At 37.9% G+C, this 27,099-nt stretch overlaps 1 protein-coding gene across 3 annotated transcripts in view; it reads left to right on the forward strand.

Annotated features, from left to right (window-relative positions):
• LOC129887434 (uncharacterized) overlaps positions 1-26,764 on the forward strand; it is a 60,611-nt gene extending 33,847 nt beyond the window's left edge. The window contains exons 7-11 of one of the 3 annotated variants that reach the window (XR_008766372.1): positions 8,456-8,617; positions 12,369-12,460; positions 16,829-17,384; positions 17,463-17,563; positions 22,481-22,616. Coding sequence is in view for 1 of the 3 variants with exons in the window: in XM_055962535.1 (XP_055818510.1) it covers positions 8,456-8,617; positions 12,369-12,460; positions 22,481-22,647; positions 26,132-26,436 (726 nt within the window). In the remaining 2 variants the exon portion in view is untranslated. Of the gene's footprint in view, positions 1-8,455; positions 8,618-12,368; positions 12,461-16,828; positions 17,385-17,462; positions 17,564-22,480; positions 22,648-26,131 lie in introns of those variants that run through there. The other 2 variants (XR_008766371.1, XM_055962535.1) reach the window with 2 other exon arrangements.
• The last annotated feature ends 335 nt before the right edge of the window (positions 26,765-27,099 follow it).

The raw sequence follows: 27,099 nt of genomic DNA on the forward strand, positions 1-27,099 counted from the left end.
ATGCTCACTGACCCAATCCGCGAGTCGCCAATCTCTCCCTCTCCTCGCCTAACTTCCTTATTTTCGCGGGAAATTTCTTTGAAACTCTTGGTGAGCTCGACTTAGCTCGCCAAACCAATTGACGAGTTGCCGTCTTGTTTTTCCCCTCACCCAATTCCTCCTTTTCCTACCAACTTTTCTGAAAGTTTTGGTGAGGACCTCAGATCGCCAAACCAATTTGGTGAGTCGCCAAGGCCCCTTTTTGCTGGCCAAAAGTCCTTGTCCCGTGAGTTGAAATTTTAGGGTAATCAAGCGAGTTAACTTTTCCCACCAAACATGTTTGGCGGGTCGCCGAACGTAACCCTTTCTCACTGAATCTCTCTCTACTTAGCAAATTTTTCAGTAATGTTGGGCGAGCTCAATGGCACTTTGGTGAGTTGCCTAAGTTGCTTGGCAGTTCCTCTTTGAATTCGATCAAACTTAGATATTGTTTTCCTTGTGCCTTACAATATCTCCTCCTTGGGAACATTCATCCTCGAATGGACCTAACTAGCATGAAAGGAGTAGGAAAAGAGACATAGCAGCCCAACATGAATGCAATAACATAGTAAAATGCACAAAACGTGAAATATTCGTTCCCAAGCTGCAACGTGACTTAAAATCAATGTCATGAACATGCATGCATATTACCGAGGACATGACCCTAAATAGAAAGGAGTGGAGGAGACGTATTAGGGTAGAAGGCTAGTAGGGTGAAGGTTAGTGAAGGTTTAGCATGTTATGTTGTGTATCGTGTTTCTATTATCACACTATTTTATGGTTGTTATTGTTTCTTCCTTGTAGACTTTACAATTGATTTGCTTATTAACTGCCATGCTTTCTTCATTGTTTCTCCGTCTTTTTTACTTGGGTTTGAGGCACTTGAGCCGAGGTTTTTTTCGGAAACAACCTCTCTAACTCCTCGAGGTAGTGGTAAGGTCTGCGTGCATTTTACCCTCCCCAGACCCTACTTAGTGGGATTTCACTGGGTATGTTGTTGCATGCATATGAAAAGACATGGGAAAGCTGAAACTTAGGAATTCGTAAGGGTGAACCCCGAGGAAACTAGGTATCTCAAGTCGGAACAGAAGGAAAAAGATGAGGATATCATGACATCATATTGGCTTCGGCCTCCCATGTAGCAACTTCAACCTCTTGGTTCCTCCATAACACCTTAATGGACGCAACTTCTTTGTTTCTCAACTTTCGAACTTGCCGGTCCAAAATTTCAAGCGGAATCTCCTCATAGGATAAACTTTCCTTCACATCCACGCTATCCAAAGGCACAATGGAGCTAGGATCTCTAACACACTTCTTTAATAAAGACACATGAAACACCGGATGCACCGATGCCAGCTCTGAAGGCAAACTCAACTCATATGCCACCTTGTTTGCCATCTCAAAATTTTGTATGGCCTATGTACTGGGACTATGTTTCCCCTTCTTACCAAAGCGCATCACACCCGTCATGGGTGAAATTTTCAAGTAAACCCAATCATTAACCTCGAACACAAGTTCCCTTCTCCTTAAATCCGAATAGGACTTTTGCCGACTTTGGGCAGTCTTTAACCTTTATCTAATAAGTCTAACCTTCTCCATCGCCTCATGCACCAACTCGGGCCCTATCAAAGCAATTTCACCAACTTCAAACCAACCAATAGGAGACCGACACCTCTTACCATATAAAGCCTCGAATTGAGCCATTTGGATACTCGAATGATAGCTATTGTTATAAGCAAACTCGATCAAAGGCAAGTGATCATCCCAATTATCCTTAAAGTCAATTACACAAGCCTTCAACATATCTTCCAAGGTTTGAAAAGTACGCTCGGCTTGACCATCGGTTTGAGGGTGAAAAGCCGTACTAAGCTTAACTTGAGTAACAAGACACTTTTGGAAGGATCTCCAAAACTGAGATGTGAATTGAGTACCTCAGACTGAAATGATAAACAATGGGAGACCATGAAGCTTGACCAATTCACAAATATAAAGTCAAGCATTGTCCTCGGCTGAATAGGAAATCTTAACAGGAAGAAAATGCACCGACTTCGTCATTTGGTCAATAATAACCCAAATTGAATTATGTTGCTTACGAGGACGAGGCAAACCCGTAATAAAGTCCATATTCAAGTCTTCCCACTTCCAAGTAGGAATCTCAATATCTTGAGCTAAGCCTTTCAGTTTTTGATGCTCAACCTTCACCTGCTGGCAATTAGGACATTTGGCCACAAAATCCGAATATCCTTCTTCATGCCATTCCTCAATATACCTCCCTCAAATCTTGGTACATCTTTGTGGAACTCGGACGAATGGAATTCCACAAACTATGAGCTTCGGACATATCATTTAGCTCAAGCCATCGACATCGGGAACACACAATCGGCCTTGATATTTAGGCACACCATCTCCGTGAGAACATCATTTTACATCGTGAGCTATATGTGGATCCACTAGCTAGGCCAATTAAGGCAACCTACAGGGCTACGTAGTTTTGGACTAGAGGTTGCTAGTAGAGCTCCCATGTGCTTAGTCAATATCTCAACTGAATTCATAAACCATAGTCATTAATAGCATTAGGAAAGACAATAATAAGTACCAATCCATATCATAAACAATTGTAAGAGTAGCACATTAACATAGTGATTCATACAAGTATGAGGTTTAAACCTTTCATCTTTATGAATCCGTGAGTAGGTGAGAAAACCTTTCACCTTTTTCATGAATGTGTGAGAAATCCTTTCACAACCATTATACTTACTTGAAACATACTTAGAATTGTGAGAAATATAGGAGAAAAATATTATTGAATTATGTAAGAATAATATTACACAAAGACCCTATTTATAGACACTATAAAACAATCCTTTTCCAAGTAGGATACTATAAACTATTTCTATTTCTATTCCTATTCTAAGTAGGATTTTGTACACCTATTCCTATTCTAACATTCCCCCTCAAGCTGGTGCATACAAATCATATGTACCTAGGTTGTTACAAATATAATTAATACGAGAACCAGTGAGGGGCTTGGCGAAGATATTTGCAAGTTGATCATTTGACTTCACAAATTTTGTAACAATATCTCCTGATAGTATCTTTTCTCTGACAAAGTGACAATCAGTCTCAATGCGCTTAGTCCTCTCATGAAATACTGGATTTGATACTATATCTGGGCTGCTTAATTATCATACACAAGTTCCATATCACCGGTTTCTCCAAATTTTAGTTCTCTCAGCAACTGTTTGATCCAAACTAACTCTCAAGTTGCTACAATCATTGCTCGGTATTCTGCTTTTGCACTAGATCGAGCAACCACACTCTGTTTCTTACTTTCAACCATTGCTCGATATTCTGCTTCTACACTAGATCAAGCAACCACACTCTGTTTTTTACTTTTCCCCGACACCAAATTACCTCCTACTAAAACACAATATCCGAATATAGAACGTCTATCAGAATGTGACGCTGCCCAATCAACATCTGTATATCCGATGATATACTCATGCCTGTGATCGTCGAAGAGTAGTCCTTTACTAGGAGCTGACTTTATATATCATAGAATACGAATAACTGCATCCTAATAACTATCACAAGAAAAAGTCATAAACTGACGTACAACACTCACATGAAAAGAGATGTCAGGTCTACTCATTGTGAGATAATTCAACTTTCAATCAACCGTCTATACCTTTCTAGATTACTGAGTGGCTCCCCCTGTCCTGGAAGGAGTTTAACATTCGGATCCATAGGAGTGTCAATTGGTCTACATCCCGTAATTCCCGTCTCCTCAAGAATGTCTAAGGCATACTTGCGTTGAGAAATAACAATACCTAATCTAGACTGAGAACCTTCAATACCTAGAAAATACTTCAGTCTGCCAAGGTCTTTAGTCTGGAAATGCTATAAGAGATATTGCTTCAAATTAGTGATACCATCTTGATCATTGCCACTGATAACGATATCATCAACGTAAACAACTAAATAAATACATAGATTTGGTGCAGAATGCCGATAGAAGACAGAGTGATCGGCTCCACTACGATTAATGCCAAACTGCTGAATTACTATGCTGAACTTTCCACACCAGGCTTGAGGAGACTGTTTCAGACCATAGAATGACCTACGCAATCGACATACAAGGGTACTAGACTCCCCCTGAGTAACAAAACTAGGTGGTTGCTCCATATAGACTTCTTCCTCAAGATCACCATGCAAAAAAGCATTCTTAATGTCCAACTGATGAAGAGGCCAATGACGAACGACAGCCATAGATAGAAAAAGACGACTGATGCTATTTTAGCCACTGGAGCGAAAATGTCACTATAATCTAGCCCAAATATCTAAGTATACCCTTTGGCAACAAGGCGAGCCTTCAGTCGATCCACCTGACTGCCTAGGCCAATTTTGATAGCATAAATCCAACGACAACCAACAGTTGATTTACCTGCAGGAAGGGGAACAAGCTCCCAAGTACCACTCGTATTTAAAGTAGACATCTCATCAATCATAGCCTGCCTTCATCCAGAATGAGAAAGTGCTTCACCTGTAGTTCTTAGGAATGGAAATAGAGGACAGAGATGATACAAAGGCATAATGTGGTGAGGATAAACAATGATAACTCAAGAAAGTATAATGTGGGTTAGCATTTCGAGTGGATCGTATCCTTTTTGAAGTGCAATTGATTGGCTAGGAGGAGGCAAGTCAGCAGTAGACGCAGGGTCCGACACATGACATGAATCATCTAGGACTATAACTGGACTAGGACGACGATGATAAGTCAGTAGTGGTGGCAGTAATACTGGAGTGTAATAGAGCATGCTGTGAAGGAATTTGAAGAGGTAAGATATTAAAGTCCTTGTGATTTATGTCCTGTGCTAATCGTCTGGCCCATGCTGCAGTCCTGCATGAGAAAAAATCATCAAAATATAATATGCCACAATGTAAGGCATGCGTCAAACAACTAATGAATGTTATATTAAAAGGAGAGCTAGGGGCATAAAGAATAGAGTCTAGAGTGACAGAAGATAAGGGTTTGGCTTTTCCACCCCCTTTTGGTTTTGTTTGGATCCTATTAGCTAAAGTAATAGCTGGAAGGGATTGTGAATAAACAATATCAGACAAAAGTGATCTATTACCAGAGATATGTTCAGAAGCGCTTGAGTCCATGACCCATGATCTACGAGTACTAGATTGTGAAACACAAGGAAAAGTATTACCCGCAACAGAAACATCAAGTTGTGCAACCGAAGCTACTTGTGGTGACGTTTGCTTACTTGCTCGATACTGGAGGAACTCATATTCTGTGTGAGCAATATGAGCATTATTGGATAATTGATTAGGATGAGCCACACATGCTACTTGTGGAGATGTCGGCTTGCTTGCACAATTTCGAAGGAACTCATTATATTCCTTTAGAGCAATAGGATCATAAATGAGTGGTGGACATATAACATATGTCACGAGTGTGCCTAAGTTTATGACAATGACTACACTTGGATCAAGGTTTCCCAAAATGCCGTCCTCCTCGTCGATTCTCCATTGATTGATATGTTCGTTTTTCTATGGTTTGAGATGCAAGAACAGAGGAGTCAATGGTGGGTGATGAGGCTACTTTGTGACTGGGAGGCGCGACAAGACAAAGTAGACGAGAGAATAATTCATCAATTGTAGGAACTACAGGACTAGCTAAAATTCAATCACGCACTGAATCATGGTCAGTAGGAAGTCCAGCAAGTGTAAGAACTAGAAACAACATCTGTCTATGCTCTTGTTGTGTTTCCACATTCGTAGTAACTGGCATCAATGTTTCAAATTCCTCCATGACTGCTTGTACCTGTCCCAAGTAAGTAGACATATCATATTCTTCTTTCTTTAAGTTGGTCATTCGAGATATTACATCATAGAATCGAGATATGTCATTAGTGTATAAAGCATGAGCCTTTTTCCAAACTGATAACATGTCTGGGATGGCCGAAACAAGGGCATCAACTTGGAATCGATAGATCGCCATAGGAGACTACATAATTGAGCATCAACCTTCACCCATTGTGCTTTGTCTTTTGCATCTTCCTCGCTAGCCTTGCCCTTTTCATCTACCATACAAGCATTATTTGTTAAGTGATCTTGAACACCTTGACCCTTGCACCACAACTCAATTGAAGAAGCCCAAGCTAAATAGTTTGAACATCCCACTAATGGTTCTGAAGTGATTATAGGGGTTGAATTTTCAATCCCCATATTTTAGGAACCAAAAACATCACACTCAAAAGACATGGTGTGAAAATTATCTTGAAAACAATAAGAAACACCGGATTACAGAGATTTGGTTGACGGAAAATCTGGATCTCACCAGAAATAGCCTGGAATTCTCCGGAACCCTAATTTCAACGATAGAATCTGGTCAAAAATTGCACGGATCTGGTCGGAATGACTAGACGACCACAACTAAAACAAAAATTGCTCAAAAAATCGACCAGAACAGCCCTAAAAAAATGACACGAATCAGTCCCAACAGCCACTAGGAAATTGACACACAATGACTTGTTTCTACCCTTTAATTTTCTCACCAATGCTCTGATACGATATGAGAAATATAAGATAAAAATATTATTGAATTGTGTAAGAACAATATTACACAAAGACCCTATTTATAGACACTATAAAACAATTCTTTTCCAAGTAGGATACTATAAACTATTCCTATTCTAAGTAGAATTGTGTACACCTATTCCTATTCTAACATTAATCATAATCCATCATCATCATAAACTATTCATAAAATCTATGATCAAATTCCATAATTTCATACTTGAAAATAGCATAATGCATGGGTCCATGAAGCTCAATTGAAAACATGCAATTAAACTTGAATCATGCGTACTTGAATCATTAACATTGAAAGAAATCATAATTGAATTGACCCAATGCAAATTGGTTAAAACCCTATAATCATTGAATTGAAATTGAGGAAAAAGAGAGAAAAACTTTGGGACTCCATGGATGGAAATGATCCATGGATGAATTCCCAACATACCTGGAAGTGAAACTTTAACAACAATGGAATTGAAAAACTTGAATTTGAGAGCCCTAGCTCGATCCTTGCAGATGAATTTGAGAGGATTCTTTTAGAGAGATGATTTTTGTTAAGAGAGTAGTTGAGGGAATAAGGGGAATTTGAAGGGTTCGAGTAGTTATAGATTTAGAAATAGGTCCAAAACGACAAAGCTTAAGGATTAAACGAGTCGTAATGGACAAAAATGCCCTCATTAAAACACTATCGGGGAGCCTTTGGCGAGATTGGCCGTGCTCGCCGACCCAATAGGCGAGTCGTCAATCTCTCCCTCTCCTCGCCTAACTTCTTTATCTCCGAGGGAAATTTCTCTGAAACTCTTGGCGAGCTTGACTTAGTTCGCCAAACCAATTTGGCGTGTCGCCAAGGCCCCCTATGCTCACAAAAAGTCCTTGTCCCCCGAGTTGAAATATTAGTGTAATTAGGTGAGTTAACTCTTCCCATCAAACTTGTTCGGCAGGTCGCCGAACGTAACCCTTCCTCGCCGAATCCTTCTCTCTTCTGAGCTAATTTTTCAGTAATATTGGGCGAGCTCAATGATACTTTAGAGAGTAGCCTAAGACGCTTGGCGAGTCGCCGAGCAACTCGGCGAGTCTCAGCTGGCAGTTCCTCTTTGAATTTGATCCAAACTTAGAAATTTTTTCCTTGGTCCTTACATATCCGAAAACTAGTTCATGTATCATCAATGAACAGAGAATGGGACAGGGCGTTCAATTTCATTTATGACTTCTGCCTTGCACCTTGATTCTAATCAAAATCTCTTGCACACACGTCTAATTATGGTAGACCTTGCTGGCTATTCCTTATTCTTGATCAGGAAAGAATCTCTTTCCTGGGATCTCTTGACTTCAGTGCTAGGCATCTTTCAGACATATTTTTTTTACTCCAAGAACGAAAAGAACATCATATAATCGCTAACTACCAAAAACATAGGAGTATTAGTATTTGCTAAAGCAAAATGTTTTATTCCTCCCGACACATAAAAGCTAACAACAGTCTACTAGATAAGCCAGGTAAAGCAGTGCCAGATACTGATGAAATAGTATTTTCTCCTTTTTAGAGAAGTCAATTCCTTATTCAATCTTCCCCTGATTCTTATGTTGACTTTCTTCCTGTAAACCATACTCATTTTGGAAAAGAAATTGACTGTATTCTTGCTCAAGAATCTTTCTTGGGCTCTTGCAAGTTGATGTGTACTGCAAGATTTTTCTCTGGGAGTATCTTCCATAAAGAAACCAGTTTGATGCTAATTTCCTATGAGTCTTTTGATATGTTTCATTATACATTTGAATGTATATATAATTATATATGACTGGCATCCTGGATGTGTATGTATTATAATCTTAATGAATTTCATCTTGATTTCAGGTTGCTGTATTTATTCTTGTCGTAATCATCCTTGCTGGAGCTGGTCTAGGATATTGGTTGGTGCGGAAATTTGTTATATCAGATGATGGTAATGTGGATGTTGGTGTCGCGCAATTTGTTAAATGGGCCATACGCATCATTGGCATTACCTTCGTCTTCCAGGTTTTGAGACTTCTTTTGTTCAGTTACTTCAACGTTGATATGATGGCATTATACGTACAAATATATGTTCTTCCTATGCTCAGTTGTTGGGTTCCAGCAGAAATCACAATTATCTTTTCAGTCTTCAGTTGATTAGAAATATAATAGTGAAACTTTGATTAAGAATAGAATAGAATAGAATAAAAGAGTAAGTGCAAGAATACAATTATTCTGCAATGGTTATGTTAAGGACCATTTTGGAGTGTGGTGTCCTTTAATGAGAATTCTGCAATAGCTATGAGCCTATGATAAAAAGTAGACATTTTAGAGGCAATTCATTTAAGAGAATTTTGCACTGGTATTTCACGTAGTAGATTTAGTGTTTAGATTACGAGTTAATATCAGACAGTAATCAGGCAAACTGTATTTTCAATGGCAATATAAGGACTGTTCGGGCGTGTGTCAACCGTTGGCGATTTTTTTTTTTGGGCAATAGTGCTACAACAAAAAGTACTACTGGGATTTTATATAAGCACTATGTAGCACGTTTAGTGTTTAAATTTCAAGTTAACCTCAAACATTTTGCTCAGGCAAACTCCATCCTAAATGTCACCCTGGTTCTTAGGCTCAAAAGCACTTAAGCAAGCTCTAATAGGTTTAGACAAAAGCACTTTCAAAGGGGTCTGCATTTGTGCATTTGTCAGAGTTTCTTTGCACTTTCAAAAGGTCTGCATTTGTGCATTTGTCAAAGTTTCTTTCTTTTTTTGAACTTGGTAACTTTGTATCATATCACAAAACAGTACATGGGTTGTATTGAAACCTTAATACAAGTGTACTCCTAATTTCACTTCTGTATGACTAATTTGAGTCTAGAACATCAATGATAGAGACATTGTCATTTGAGTATAACTGATTACACCAATAGACTAAAAGTAGAATGTAGTTAAGTTTAACTTTCTGCACATTGTGCACTATGCTCTCAAAACATCTTCAATTCATCTTTTTCTAGATAGGCCACTGTATAGCACTAGGGATAATTCTCCATCTACCTCTCTTCTTAGCATGTACCCCTTCTTCCTCCCATCTCATTAAGGTCTCAGTTACTTTCCTAGGCATGGTCCAGGAAATGCCTTTGAGGCTTAGAAACATTCTCCATAAATGTTGGGTGAACTTGCAATGTAATAATAGATGGTTAACAGTCTCAGATGTTATTTTGAAACTGGTAACTTTTGTATTGATATTAGTACTTAGGTAGTACTGGAAGAACCATATTTACAACAGAGGAAGGTAAAGAAAAAACATCCAAAAAACGACCCTAACTTTAGATGGACCCTAAAACATCTATTAGTACTTAGGTAGTACTGGAAGAACCATATTTACAACAGAGGAAGGTAAAGAAAAAACTTCCAAAAAAACGATCCTAACTCTAGATGGACCCTAAAACATCTATTATTGACTCTGGCCTCATTTGTTTGAACTCACTGGAGGTCTGAATATGAATGGTTCAGATATTAGACCGTTGAGTGCGTTTGTTTTCATTAAGATTTAAGAACTTAATGGGTCTGAATAGGTCTTAATCATTAAGATCTAGAACAGAGTCTTAATATCACTCTATCCATAATCACCCGCCACCACCACTAACTACCTCTGCCATCACAACCACCACAGAACCATTGTCAACCTCCATTTCGTCAACAACCAACTACCTATGTCATCACAACCACCACCATTGCTAACTACTACTATCAACTGCTACCAGATTTATCTCTTCCATCATTATGATTATATCCATTGTCACCACTGCCGCCGTCTCTATAGCGTCACCGCCTCCACTACCACTATCACCATTATAGCTAATTCCTACTACCACCAAACTCCATCACAATTAGTGTCGCTGCCAATTACCACCATATATTCTTCAGTCACCACCACCATCACCACCGTCACCTTCACTATTACTACTATCAACCACTACCACCATTGTTGTTAATTTCTACTACCAACCACTTCCATCATCATAACTAGCACTGACGCCAACTACCACAAACACATCACCAACCAACACACATTCTTTAGGCACCACCATCAACACCGCCAACTATTAACATCAACCAATTTCATCATTTCAACCACCATTACCAATTGCCACCATTATGGTAGTCACCACGCACTAACCACCTCCATTGTCACAACTATCACCACCATCACTACTAGTCACTAACAACAACTATTACCATCATCATCACCATTACAAACTATCTTCACCATCACTAGCAAGTATATGTATTTTATTATTTTTAATCAAATAATGATTTTTTAATATTTAATTATTTTTTATTTGAATTGTATATTTATTATATACATATAAAATAATTATGTACATTTAGATGTTGAAAACCAAACAGTTTTAATCATTCAGTGTTCATAGCTAGAGACAACATCGTAATCATTCAGATGTGCATGCAGATTCAGAAGTCTAAATCTTAATGAAAACAAATGAGGCCTCAGTCTCATTAGAGTAAACATTTGTACACCAAAAGCAAAACCAAAAATTACATTTAAGTTTAATCTCCTGCACATGGTTGCTCCTGTTTTCAAAACATCTGTCATTCCTCTCTACATATATTCACCAAATGCAGGCAGGAATAATCCTCCAACTGTCCCTGTTTCTAGCTCCAAATCCAGCTTCTTCCCAACTGAAAAGAGTATCATTAATCTTACTTGGCATTATCTCGTAGAATTAGTTGAGGTGCACATAAGCAGGCCCGAACACCACGGATTTATATATATATATATATATATATATATATAAAAGAAGTCATTATCTTTTCATTGAAGAGCATGAAATTAGGATGATTACACTACCAAGGCATTAAACATAGAATTTGTTTACCTAATAGCTTCTTGTCTTCTCTTCCTTTATCCTGGTTTTTACTACTATTTTACCGATGGAATCCTACAATTGGTCAAGGTCACTGTAATTGAAACATAGTGAAGAAGGTAGCTTTGGTTGATTTGGGTGGCACTGGTCTATCAGTTGGTGCCCAGCTTTTCCAAATCTGTTTCCATGGACCTGATCCCCCTCCTTGTTGCTCCCTCATCTCTTTTTGATATAGTCTTTTCATTGTAAATTTCCCATGAACAACATGCTTCCTATTAATTGATTATGGAGTTGAAGATGTTCCTTTTGAATCTGCTTATTTCTTGTAATAGCTGGGCCATTCTGTCCACCTCCCAATCATTTAAATGTCTCTTGAATTAGATTTCCGAACTTTAATAGACCAGCTCTCAGCCACTGTTACCTCAGGGGTTAGTGCAGAAAGAGAACAAGTCAGGGTAGGAAATCATCAAGACCATCTGGCCATTCCACTCATCTTTCCAAAAAGAATCCTCTGACCATTGCTTATCTTCTGAACAACACACTTTGAAAATCTAGCCCAAAGTACTCTTATTGATCTCCAAACTGAAACTCCATAGGTATTAGCAACAGGGTTGGTAATCCATGGACTGGATTGCCCATATTTACTTTGTATGACCTCTTTCCACAGTGTTTACTCTTCTTTAGAGTACATACATAACCACTTCATCAACAAGCATTCATTTCGTAATAATTTCTAGGAAGGGATGAAGTTTCTATGACAATTCTGATGTGCCATTTATATTTTCGCATTATGATGTAGTCAAATTAATCTAATACACATGCGGACACATGCTTGACGCTGTTATTAACATAAGGATTTAGTGCACTTAATTTTGTCGTTTTCATTGCTAGAGTACACTTGATTCTCCTTTAGCGATCTTGGTGATCAGTTCTTGGTGGCTTATTTGCTTTGCTGTTACTTGTATGCAGCGGCGTGCGTCAAGGTAATTTCTTGTCCTAAGTTCTCTTTTGAATTGTTTATTCATGGTCATTCTTTGTTATGCAGTTTTATTGGCCTCAATTCTTTCTTCCTTTTTTTGATAAATATATAATCTTTCTTTACTTGACATATCAATGACAATATCTTGTACAACATTAAACTTTCAAAAATCTGTACAACTATGTTTACACCAAAATACAAATGACTGAAGTCTGAAAGATATCCTTTGGCTCCCCATGCTGGTCTCTTTTCTATCCTTTGAAAATTCTTTTTGTTCTTCCCCCTTACAAGTGTGTATAATGGAATTACAGGAAGCCGCTCTATAACAACCTCGTTTATCCAGATCTTATTTGGAATGTTATTGTATATGCCTATAACACCATTAGCATTTATATTTTATTTGGTTGTTATAGACAAACTTAACCAAAAATTATTTTTAACAATCTTTTATGTTATAAAAGTTAAAAAAATATTTACTTAAAGGTATGTACCCCCATAAGGCATAAATGATAACGAAAAAAGGCAGAATTTGCCCAAGGAATGTAAGGTGGAATGCATGGGAAGATGGTAGAATACAAAAAAAGTCACGAACTTCATCTTTTACTTTCTCTTGTTACAATGTCACAAGAGCTTTTGATGGTCCAAATTCCTCATTAGAACATAAAAAATTTCAGTATGCCTATTTTAGAGGTAATTCAAAATGAGTACCATTATAATGATTGTTGCTCTTATAGGTTAAAATATATTATCAGAGATAAAATGTAACATAAAAAATTAGTTGCGAAGAAAATTGTATTATTCACTATTATAGAGGGGGGCTGGTATGGAGAAGCCTAAATGTATCTTCCGTATCTGTTTACTTCTAGACTCCATCCTCTCCGCTTTCTCATTTGCCACTATAAATAAATTGATCTTGGATCTAACTTAACCCCAAAAGCTAGCTCAAGAGGTCAGGATTGTCCAAGCCATATTAAAGAGATCACCCATCCCTTAAAAGGTCAGTGTGGGACACTTCACACCCCACTCCCCACACCCGAACTAGATGTAAGGTGAACTCGGTATTTGTTGGGTACTGGGATCTGCATCTTTACTAAAGTCGATCTCTCTAACCCAGGAAGTTCTCTAGGGAACACATTTGAATATTCATTCACAATGGGTACAGACTGAAGAGTCAACACCTGTCCTCAGCTTCAAGGTTTCTTACTTGGAACAGGTGATGCAATCACCCTGTCGTAATGAACTTTTGTGCCTTAAATAGGAAATAAATCTTCCTCTAGGCATCATATCATTGGCCTTCCACTCCAAGACTAGCTCGCCCGGGAACTGGAATTGAGCAATCTTAACTCGGCAATCAACTGTAGCATAACAAGAGGACAACTAGTCCATGTCTGAGATGACATCAAAGTTGACCATATATTGCTCCATCTATTTAGCCAATGTATCACGACCACATATTGTTACTAGTCACCCATAATAGATCTGTCTAGCTATAATGGACTCTCCATTTGGAGTCAACTACAAATGGTTCACATAATAACTCTGGCTCTTCTTCGAACTTCCTAGTAACCAACAGAGTACCGTATGACAAGGTTGCCCCCAGTTCTATCAATGCATAAACATCATATGAGAAGGCGGATAAGGTACCTGTGGCCACATCTGGGATGCCTGTGAATCCTGCCGACCTGCTAAGTTCATAACTATGGTTCGGGCCAACTACCAAACGAGAGCCTCTCCCTCTCTCTGTACCTCTGCCTGTTGGTGCGTGGGATCATGTGATGCTTATGATGAGGATGCTCCTGTGAAATCTCATAATTTGTATATCGCGGCTATCTATAAGGTACACCTTTCTGGGGCTCCTATAAGGTCTACTAGTAGGCCTGTGTGCCATATTTTGGCTTAGTTAGGGGAACCAATGCATGACATTCCAGCTAAATACTGTATCTGAGTGTATAATATGTGCAACAAGTGGCATGTCTGAATTCTGTGCACAGAATAACGTCGTGGCATATGCAAGTGTCCTTATAAATATCCACCCCTCGTTGTAGAGTAGGCTGTAATCTCATCTTGTCTATAAAGGCCTGTAATAAATAACTCATCATCTGAATTTTTAACATCAATAAGTAAAAAACTTTCTGATAACTCATGAATTATATACCATGTAATCTAGTTTATCAAGTACTTACTTTTTAGCTTAAGAAACATGTAATTAAGTGATCCCTATATGTATAGTTATGGTGTGGCCAATTACTTTTTTTCAACTACGTGACAAAATATATTATATAGCTTCTAAGAGTTTCGACTGACGACGCATACGGTCATGTGAAGCATATAACTTCTTGACTTGAAAAGAGTATAATGGACTCTTATAGAGCTAGAACTCAAGCATGAGAGAAACTGTAATCGAAGAAGACTTTGCTTTCATGTATCATAAAGCTGTCACGACCTTTATAGGATAAACATATGACTCCGGGTTGTGCGTGAACAGCAAGAGGTTTTAGCTTCACATACCTTACTTCTGGACTTTATCTCTTATGTCGTGCGTCGATGTCCTTCAATGACAACTTTATCTTTTACACAATATCACATATCACATACGGCAGTAGAAGCAGCACGACGATGCGATAATGATTTGTGTATCCCTACACCCTTCCTTTCCCCCGCTTCCAAGATGCTCATATGACCTTTTTATGAGGTCAAACTTACTCTCCCAACCTTACTCTACAATAACTACCCCTTTCTCGGCTAAAACAAAATATAAACTTGAACTCACGGCTTTCGAATATTGTCCCATGAATTCTTTATAAAATAGTGTAAAAACGCTCTCACAAGCCTTGCAGATGAAGAGGGAGTTGATAACATACCTTTAGTAGACAACCCGTACTGTTTTCTTTGCTTAAACACTGCTGCAAAAGCTCAGATCGAAACTAGAAGTTAAGAAGAAGCTTTAGTTAGAACCTATGTCGATAGCAGGCAAAAACCGAGCCTAAACCATGAAAGATCCTTACCTTGGACCTTAGATATGTTAGAAATCTCCTTGGAGAGCTTATTGGTCTCTTATGTGAAGAAATAAGTGAAACATGAGCTTTATATCGACTTTTAGGTATATATAAACTTTCTGCCGACTTAAATCCATACAACGACAATTGGCCGTGAAACTTCTACAACTCTGAACCATGCCGTGGATTGCCATCCACGACTGTGGATCCCACCGTGGATGGTGGTGATCCTGATTCTGCCACTCCAACTTCTTTGATCTTTTCTACGGCCAAATCCATGGACGTAGAACCTGTTTTATGGCCATAAATCCTTTCGTGGATTGCCATATCCTTAGAAAAATCTCACTGTTTGCAAGGTGCTTTAACGTACATCAAGAAGTACGGACTGTATATTTATTTTATGGTTGTAGACCACCTTTTATGGCGCAATATTTAGGCCTAAAGCTTAGGCATTGAAGCTTCACACTGTACTTCAACTTATACACTGTAAAAGCACATGTCAGGATTTGGATTTTTGGTCAAAACCTGACAGATCGCCATAATTTTTAAAGCATTTATGTCTGAAATCTTAGCTATCCATCAGGATTTGTGGCCAAATATTAGATCACCACAACATGCTGAGTAAATTCATCAATACATTTTGCTTCAAAAATAATCCATTTTTCAAAAAACTAATATACCATCTGGCAGATTGCCATATGGTGCATTCTATTATAAGGAAAACAACAAAGGAAATAATATATTTGTCTGATATGCACATCTACATCATGCTCAAAGTAGAAGATAGCTAATATAAGAAAATCTATGCCCCTGATTCCTACAACTGCTATAACAAGGCTAAATATAAACTGAATGTACTCTATTTTGATAAGCAAAGAATATATCCTAATCTGCAGATCCTGCTCTCCTGTGTATGTGCCCCTAGTCTTCATTAATCTTCTTGGTTCTGATGCTCAAGATTGGGCATTATTGTTTATAGCTTCCACCCATTTTCATGTAGTTCAGCAAACTGGGTAAATGCTGTTCTTCCAGCTGCCTCAAGAGCTTGGTTTGCCTAGTAATCTGCTAATGCATTATCCTCTAAATACATGTGCTTCAGATTAACCTGGCAAAGATTCATAAACTGCTTAAGTCTTCTACAATTATGATGATACGCCACGGTACATCCCAGCTTCCTTCTAGAATATGCTTCATCACAAGTGAATCTGTCTCAAGTTTTATCTGAAATACTCCTGTTGGCACACAATGTGCTAAAGACTCCATTATTGCTGTTGCTTTTGCTTCTATATTAGTCATTTTCGGTAGTTCCTTTCCTTGAGCATATAACAAGTCTCCATGGTGATTCCTTAAGCAAAAAACGTTTGAATTTCTACCAGGAGAAGCCCTGCTGGCCCAATCTGTGTTGCACTTGTTGCTTCCGACCTCTGGCAAAGTCCGTTGTATCATTTTATAGTGCAGTGTTGGTTTATAGTTTTCCAGGTATTTTATCATATCTGGCCAGCCAGTTTGTTTGGGACAAGTTTCAGTTTTGGATATCTCACTTTGGTCAGCTGCCAAATGCCAACAGTGACCTGATATATTAATCTGTGATCTGTCATTCCTCCTCCATGCTTAAGCTTGTTTTTCCTTTTCTACAATTCCCATAGGATGATTGCAGGTACTGAATTATAGATAGGCTTCAAAACATTCCACCAGGCAATAACCTTCTGAGTGAGTTGGAGTCCATTTATTTGAATACCTGCACATGTAGCAATTAGCCTCCACAACTTTCCGTCCGTTGGAGAAGTTAGAAAAGTGTCTGACATAGTCTCCATTTTTGGATTCTTACAACACCAACATTTAGAGGCCAGACTGATGGCCATCCTTCTAACCACATCATCAATTGGAATTCTAAATTTCCAGGCTCTCCAGTGGAAGAACTCATCTTGAAAGGTATTCTAATTCAGATGTTCTTATCTATTTCCTCCTTTTCAGCTTTCTGCATGATATATTACCTTGCCCTATTGACAGAGAACTTGCCATTCTTCTCTACATTCACTATGATTTATCTAGGTTGTCTGTTCCAGAAGGGCAAGGGACAGTCTGAGGGACATGATGTACTATTTCCTCAGGTATGCACTGTCTAAGTTTTTCACCATCCCATCTATTTGCATTTCTGAACTCTTTGACCTCTATTTCCTCCTCATTGTTAGTCTCGGGTATAACATAATACAAAGCTCTCAGTGATGTCCAATTATCATAGAAGATGCTAGAATCACCACTCGTGATTTACCATCAAATTTGGTGTTCTACAAGCTGCCTCACTGATACTATTTTCCTCCATATTATAGATTGTCCCTTGCCATGTGCTATGTCTGGATGTGTTATTTTACAATATTTGTCCCCAGGAAAGCACTATATAAAGATTGTTTACTTCTAAGGGCCCATTTGAAATCAAATTAATTTGAAGTTTTTCTTGGACATGCAATTTGAATTTCTTAAGTTGTATTTTTTTCTCATAATTTCCCCTATTCTTATACAATCTTACCAAACGAGCAAACCATAGTTCATAAACAAGATATTAAAATATACTAAGGCGCCCCATTGATAAATCGCATATCTCCATGTTCCTTTAATAAATAAATGTTTGCAATACAAATTTTAAATACTCAAAATTTTATAAAGATCCACTAGTCAACAATAGTAGTAACTAGTTGTTCTTTGATATAATCCTTTCACATGGTATGGACAATCTCTTCACACCCAACATGGGTCTTTTTTTTTTTTTTGCAAAATTTAAAATGATGGCTCTTTTTCTTACAAAATATAAACTTATGGGTCAAGTTTTACATTTAAAAAAATTTGAAATGACAATTTGGTATCCCAAATCCTGCTCTTTAGAGAATTTGGGATTTGAAATCATGATCCCAATGATCCCATGTCGCCTGTCCAAACGCCTACTAAACCTCCACCATAATTTGCAAAACAAGGCATTAGACATGTCAAACAAGGATCTGAAACCCAAGTCTCTCCTTCTTCTTTAGCTAACATAAGGTATTCCATTTTACCCCGTGCTTACTTCTGCTCTCATTTTTGGTGCTCCAAAATAACCTTGCCAATAGATTATGAATTTGTCTCACTACTCTTATTGGTGAACTCAATGCAGAGAGAAGATATAGTGGCATACTTTGTAGGACATGGGTGTTTAGCACTGCTCAACCTCCAAAAGACAGTATCTTCCCTTGTCATGATTGCATGGCATCATAGTTTATTACTCTGTTTCTGCTATAAAAGACTGGACAACCAAGATAGGTGAAGGGAAAAGTCCCTTGGCTCACCTTTGTTGTCTTGATTCTTCTTACAAATATTTTGAGTGTCTTCTCATGAACATAGAAAGCATTTTTGTCCAGATTTACTAGTTGCCCAAATGCCGATTCATAATCCTTTAATATCTTTATTATCCACTTTAAAGACACTTTCTCAGCAGAAACAAACAGTATGGTATCTGCATATGACAAATGGTTTATAGTTGGACTCTATTTGAGCATTCCATAACCTATAAAGTTAGGATTATCATGTAAGGCATTCAAGTCCCTGGATAATGCTTCAGATGTCATTATGAACAAAGTAGGTGACATGAGATCACCCTGCTTTATTCCTCTAGATGATCTAAAGAGACCATGAGACTGTCCATTTGGTAAAATTGAATTCTAGTTATGTGACAAGGTTTTGTAAACCATATCAACTATCACCTCTGAGAATCCAAATTTCCTCAACACTTTGGCCATAAACAACCAAGATAATCTATCATATGCCTTTGTCCTATCAAGCTTTATCCACTACATTAGGTGTTTTGGCCCTCACTTTTATGTTCCCTGCTATCTCGTATGTATTCTCTACAATGCTTCTTCCTTTAACAAAACCTGCTGGATTTGGTGATATAATACCATGTAATAGATTCACCAATCATCATGCAACCTAAGTTGCGTGGACTCTTTATTTTTGCTGCCGCATCCATGTCAACACTACATTAGGTGTTTTGGTCCTCTCTTTTATGTCCCCTGCTATCTCGTATGTATTCTCTACAATGCTTCTTCCTTTAACAAAACCTGCTTGATTTGGTGATATAATAGCAGGTAATAGATTCACCAATCATCATGCAACCTAAGTTGCGCGGACTCTTCATTTTTGCTGCCGCATCCGTGTCGACACGAGACGTGTACGGGTGCGGCTGCAGGATACGTGTGGGATTCGGTCAACCCATATCAGATACTTTGACCAAGAGTCCATGGACAACCCAAGATGTGTGTGGGTGCGGGATACTTGTGAGATTCGGTCAACCCATATCAGATACTTTAACTAAGATACTTTTCCTCTTGGTCAATATTTGTTGCTTCATGTTTCAAGTCACAGAGAGATGCTAAATATTTAAGTGGTTGTAATCTGACTGATGGTAGACAATAACAATGATCTATAAGGAGAGTTGGTGGAAGGTCTTAAATGACTTTCTTTTTCTTTTCTGAGGGGAAGAATATCTTTATCTTTATAACTATATTTTTATAATATTGAATATTTTTAGTCGAATCCCCGCACCCGTATCCGAGCAACTTAACATGCAACACTCCAAATAAGATCTTATTGCTAAAGTTGTTCAGGCTTATTGATCTTACATCTTAAAAGGCATTTATTTGCTCCTTCTTAGGTAATAAAACCAGGATAGTGCGTGTGATAAACTTGGGAATATCCTTTCCCACAAAGAAAGCCCTCACCATATTGATGACATCTTTTATAGTTTCTCAACTTGTTCGATAGGACTTCCCCGTAAAGCCATCAGGACCACTTCACTCCACTCAGCTCAAAAACTTCCATTTGTTCTTTTGTTGTTAATTTAGTTAATTGTATGTTCTTCTCTTCATTAATCAAAGTAGAAATGTGTTTGAGTAGGTTAAATCTTCTGACATATGCTCCTCAGTAAATTGTTTCTGAAAGAAACTAATACCTCATCTGCTAATTCCTTGATGTCTGTCTGTCCTCTTCGGCATCTAAAATATCTATGAGTCTTAGCTTCTTTCTTCCAGTGTTGTTAAAGGCGATCGCCTTGTCGCCAATGCCGAGAGGTGAGGCGACCCTTTATCGCCTATTAGCTTTGTGGCGAAGAGATCTTCAAAAGACGATGCCATTGCAACAAAGGCGAGAGGCGACGAAGGCAAGGAAGACGTCGCCTTTTGTATTTTCTTAAAAAAGGCGATCAATTTAGGGTTTTAAAAGTTAAAAAGGTAATTTTAGGGCTTTCTTTCCAAATTTGCACAGTTAACTGCGACCGCGACTCCAACCAATCGACTCGACTGTACTTCTCCGGCAACCGGACATACTTTTCCGGCGACTCCTAAGTCCAACCAATATGTATATCTTCTTTTCTTCTTCTATTCTTCTTCCTTGGTTTCTTTTTACTTCTTCTTCTTCAGACTTTAGAGTTACTTCTACCTCTTTTTTTTCCCTCACCGTTTTGACTTTCATTGTGTTTTTTTCTCATTCAAATTCTACACTTTTAGTATGTACTATCTATTTTCAGTTTTTGAATTAAAATATTTACTAATATGTTATTGCTATTGAGATTTTGATTATTTATATATGCAATTACATATTTTTAAGTTTTTGATATTAATTGGTGCCGCACTTCAAAAAGGTGAGCGCTTCGCCGCTCGCCTCGTGTTGTGGCGAGGCAGATCGTTGTCGCCTTTTGTTGCCTTTCGCCATCTAAAACACTGCTTTCTTCTACCATCCACATACGCATGGAAACCTTAGTGTTCTTTTCACCATCTTGAACATCTCTGTTTCCAGTATTTTTCCTCCAAACGTAGATATCTTGCTGAGTTTTGCTTGCACTTTATATAAACTTTTCCTTTTTGGAGGACTTGGATCTTCTTCAAATTGCCCTTGAAATATTTTTTCATTAAGTGTCCTTACTCCACTTCACTAGAGGTCTTTTCACCTTTTTCAATTTATGTTGAAAAACAATGGAGGAACTGCCGCAAGAATCAGCATTCCAGTTCTCTTTAATCAAACCTTAAAGGTCTCATGTTTTTTCCAGATTTCAAGAACCTGAATGGCTTGATACCTTTTCTGTTGTTTGTGAAAATTATAACTCTAGAGGGGAACGGACTCAGAATTGGGAATAAGTTGGACAGTTTCTGATTACATAGAATCTCCTTCTGTTCTTTGTGGCCCCCGTGTCTTTGAGTTATACATCTAACATCTCCTTAACATTTTGTACCGAATCAGATACCTTGTCTGTCAATTGTTCAGTCTCAGTTTTGTCATCTTCCTTTGGAGTTGCACTATTTTCTGTCCCTCCTTTGTCTACCAACTCCTCTGAATGGGCCGTTTGCTTGTTATTATCTTGATTTCCCTTCTCCTTGCTTTCTACTGGTTGATCTATCACTTTTTTTGCTTCCACTTGATCATTTACCCCTTCTGTATTGATCACCAACTCCACAGTGTCCACTTTTTTTGTGATGTTTCTTTCCTTTGTTTGTGAGTCTTCCACATTGTGTATTTCCTGTATGATGTATTCTTATCAACTTGCTTCTTTTCATTGTCTTATCTTTCCTGATGTCACTTTTGGTTCCTGAGGAGGCTGTTGTGCTGCTTACTAGCCTGGAACTCCTTGGTTTTGCTTGCCAAAAGATGCTTCCACCTGTATATCTCATGTTTTTATCTTATCATTTGATATTTAGTGTACTGGCCTTTGTCTGAATCTGTTTCTTTTAACTTTTCTTAAATGTGGTAAGCGAGAATATTAAGCCAATGTCATTGCTATAGATAGAATCCTTTTCTCCGCCTAACCACCAACCACTTCCATTTTAAGGGTCTTCTTTTTCTTTTCTTTGTCTCCCCCCCCACCTTCCCTGTTGGGGTGGGTGAGGTGAGGGGTGGGAGGTGGAGTTGGATTTTATTCTCTCATGTCACGTAAAATATGACGCTAGAAGTGTTTCTTGGTGTTTAAAGGTGTAGTGCTCTTCGTTCACACTTCTTTACTTTGCATGCAGGAATTTGTCATATTCTGGAATTGGAGATGTTTGGGCAAAGAATAGTAAGCAGATAAACATGAATAGAAAACGTGCTGAGTTCTTTAGGAAATCCAGAAAGTTTGGTTCGGTTGGAGTTCCATACAGTAGCCCGAGCTCATCTGCATGGTCTGATTCTCCTGTCAAAGGTATTGCCTCTACTTTGTATTTATTAGGATACCACATTTATACTTGTCCAACTTACAATGGATGCTAAAGATTTATGTGTGTGATCGAATGGAAGTTAAATGTCTAAATCCAACAGATAACCAAGATATAAATACAATACATTAGGTGCTAACTAGGAAAGAAAATAAGGAGGGCTTACTACAAATCTGCTACTCAATTATGGCTACATTACTAAGAATGATGTCTATATACATTTTGTAATACTCCCCCTCAAGTTGAAGCATAGATATTAATCATGCCTAACTTGTTACAAGGGTAATCAACTCGAGTCTCACTCACCACCTTTGTGAGAAACTCAACTAGTTGCTTTCCTTTATTCACATAGTCGGTGGAAAACAAGTTTTCCTGAATCTTACAAATAAAATGGCAGTTAGCCTCAATATGTTTAGTCTTTCATGATACACTGGATTTGAGGCAATATGATGATCCTTGTTTATCACACTAGCAAGTAGCAACCAGAGGTTTGCTGGTGTATGGTCCTTCAAACTAGAAGTGAAGAAAAAAGTCTTAATAGCAACCACGTCAATAACGGGCAAAAATCGGGCCCGAACCAAGAAAGATCCTTACCTTGGACCTTGGATATGCTAGAAACCCCCCTTGGAGAGCTTATGGATGAGTTATGTGAAGAAAATGATGAGAAATGATCTTTAGATCGCGTTTTAAACTTTCATAAACTTTATGACGGCTTAAATACACGGGTGGGCAATTGGCCGTGGAACTTGCTGTGGATCCCACTGTGGATTGTGAAAATTTCAGATTCTGCAACTTCAACTTCTCTGATCTTTTCTACGGTCAAATCCATGGTCGTAGAACGACTGTTATGGCCGTAAAACCTCTCGTGGGTGGCCATATCCTTGGAAAAATCTCACTGTTTGCAAGGTGCTTCAACACGCGTCAAGATGTATGGACCATACCTTTATTCCATGGTCATAAACAACCTTATATGGTCGATAACTTAGCTGTAAACTTAGGCCTTAAGCCTTGCACTCTACACAAACCTATGAACCATAAAAGACCACATACGATCTTGAAACCCATCGTGGGTTTGCTCACATACTTAAACTTCAATATTTCACGCAAATCTTGTTCAACTCTATGAAGTACCTTTATACACTTATGGTCTTAACCTAATGACCGTCAAATACTCCTTCACACCTTCAAGTTATAAACTTCAATCGACGTATCTTAATTATTCAGATATGTATTCAGATCCAAATACTTAATGATAATACAATAAATGGGGCCCAAGTTTGTTTGGAAACGGTTGTGTAATTAACCTAGTAATTACATATGTTATTAATTATGCACTGTAATAATTATACAATCTGGTAATTACAAAGACATTTTTGTTTGTGATAACGTAATTACAATATGATTCCCGATGTCATATTTGACTGCACAAGTGTTTTTCATTTTTTAAATTAAAACACCAAAAATGGGGGAAATTATAATAAAAGTTCAAAGTTATTTACAAACAAATAGACCAACATCTGGCTAAAACATAAAGCAAAGAAAAAAGCCCACAATAATAGAAATCCGGACCCAGAAATCCCACTAGTTACTTAGGACAGATCAGGGAAGGACCAGGCAGTTCTTGACCTTTCTGTCGTCTTCTTCCTAGCTAGCAGATCAACTGCGTTCCTTGAGCAAAATCTTGGGTTATCCATGGCGGCGTTGAGCCTTTTCTCATCGGAACTGAGGATAGCTTCCATGTTTTATCTCCGTAGCTGAAATAAAGGAAAAACAGTGGCATCAGAGAGATGCCAAACCTGTGAGATGTGGAGTTTTCGTTTGATCTTTTTATTCTCTCACAGCTGTTCACTAATCATCAATCTTCTCCGGTTCTGACTTGTCAAGAGCTCAAATCAGAAACAGATGTGGTATGAAGACTAGGACAAATCTGTAGAGGCAACAGGTGCACTAATGTAATTACATAATTGATTTTATTTTGTATTTTAGTTAACAGTTAATTTTCAGAAGTTAAATATCGGATGAAAATGTAAATACGTTTCAATGTTACAAATGTGTTACACAAACTTCATAATTTGTTACACGTTTTATACTGAAAAAAGGCAGACACGAATTTAGACGGTACTTCTCTATAAAAAATATTTACACTAATGGAAAACAAAAATAGCAAAATACGAAAAATGTTTTTTGGAGAACCAAGTTTTATATCTTTCAACTCCTATGGGATAAAGATACCACCAATGAACAATATGAGATAAGATTTGAAATAATAAGAACTCCCAAAAGAAGATGATAATAGCATGGCAAGTCACTGTGTTGATCACTATCATCAAAGCACCGACTACAAATTACTATAAAGTTTACTAAAATCTGCTTGGGCAATAATAATATAAAATAAAAATTAAGCAAAAAGGATAATAGGAAGAGTTGGAAAGTACTAGTACCTAGAAGGGAAGCACCATATTGGAAAGCACTTCACGTTGGAAGGAAATATGGGAAGGAAATAAATGGAGGCGGCTTGGGATCCATCTTTCTTCTCCACTCTCTCCCGTCGGCATCCATCCTCTCTCCTCTCCGCTGCCAGACGAGTCGTCATCCTCTCACAGCTCCCAAATCATCTAAAGCATGAAGCTCTGATGTTTTCTTCAAATTCCAATATTTTGAAGGCTTGGGATTTCATTACATTATAAATTTGAGAGATGTGAAATTTAGCAACGTGGTTGTAAATTCTAGTTGAAAGATCCACACCAACATTAATTAGCCAAAAGCAATTTACTGGTGAGCGGAGTGGAAATTGGGAATGACAAGTTTGCTGGATGGACTTGTTTTGTGTGTGGATGCAGTTTGACCAAGAGTTTGGGGTTTCCATGTGAAATCCTTTTTTTTGGGTTTACTTGTTCTGTTCATGATGACGGATTCTATTTGAAATCATACTCCAGTTTTCCGAAGTTTCTTCTTTTCAAAATTCTTCCTTTGTACATGTAAAAAGCTTTGTGCTTTAAGAATGTTATTTTTATATGTAAAGTAAATTCTGAATATACACATCTACCATGTGTGATAGTAAAAAAAATAATTGCTGAAACTGAGACTCTTCTTGAGCATAGATGGATTTTGGAACCAAAGGTATAATTAACGCGATGAACATGAGAGAATAATTATTATTAACCTGGGTTAAGAGTTGCAGTTAAGCAAATAAATCTGGTCCCCTTAAATGGAGTGATGATTCACTGGAGAGGATCCAGATCAATTGGGGGGTGGGGGGGTGGTGTAATTCATCTCTTTAATTATCAATGTTTTGTGGCTGTTCATATTTTTGATACCTCCAAAACCATATTAATTATCTTACTTCTAGCCATTTTCTGTTGCAAAATATCCAGCATTGTGAAAAAGTGGGTGAATACTATTCAAATTTTCACAAGACACCTAACAGAAAGAGATTCTCACCAATTACGATGCTTATTTGGGTCCTTCCAGGATTTTCAGATGGCAAGGGTAAAAAAGTGGGTGAATACTATTCAACTTTTCACAAGACACCTAACAGAAAGAGATTCTCACCAAAGGAGTGGGAAGATTTCACGCAAGAGTCTACCAAGGAAGCTGTAGCTGAATTAGCTTCGTCTCCTGAATTCACTGATTGGATCATCAAACATGCTGATAGAATACAGCTTCTACAAGAGAATAGTTCGGATGAATCAGTTGGAAGCGGGTCAGACTCAACAGATGATAATGCTGCGGAGAGTTGTAGTGTGCTTGGCTTGTTTAAGTGGCGGCAGCGCTAGTAGCAACTTCCCCTTAAGCTGATCATGGGAGGCTTCACCTTTAAACCTGGATGGGAGTTCTACTCTCTTCCAATTAGCTCCAAGCTTTTACCATTCAATTTTATCCTAAGCCTTTTGCTAACAAGAGTAATGATAGGTATCATTAGCTGGTAAGAGTTGTTGGAGCTGTATGACAGATTTGGGAACTAGCATTGAGAACAATACTGGTAGTTCAATGTGCGTCGATGAAAACTGTACATATTTATTATTCAAGTTCATCAATGTTCTTTTGTATTTTTAGTGTTTCATCTTCAAGATATATTATCAGCATGGGTTTCTAGTTGGTCTATCTTTGTTCACTCGTACTTTTAAAACATTAGCATTGCGGTTATTAGAACTTTCCAGCATGCCTGGTCAGCTCCCATACGCGTCTCATACGGGGCTGGAATATGCTCGTCTTTAAAAGACCAAAGAATAAAAAAAAAAAAAAAAGAGAGCAAAGAATCGTCTTTAAAAGACCAAAGAATAAAAAATAAAAAAAAGAGAGCAAAGAAAAGCCTAGTGATTGCTCCTGATTTGCGATGAACCTTTATTAGTGGAGGAAAAGAACATGGATGGATTTTATAGAGCATTCTGATCTATTGGTGAAGGAAAGGAATACGGAACCTTTTTTATTAAAAAACA

The sequence above is a fragment of the Solanum dulcamara genome, chromosome 4, assembly GCF_947179165.1.
Source record: "Solanum dulcamara chromosome 4, daSolDulc1.2, whole genome shotgun sequence".
Lineage (NCBI taxonomy): Eukaryota > Viridiplantae > Streptophyta > Magnoliopsida > Solanales > Solanaceae > Solanum > Solanum dulcamara.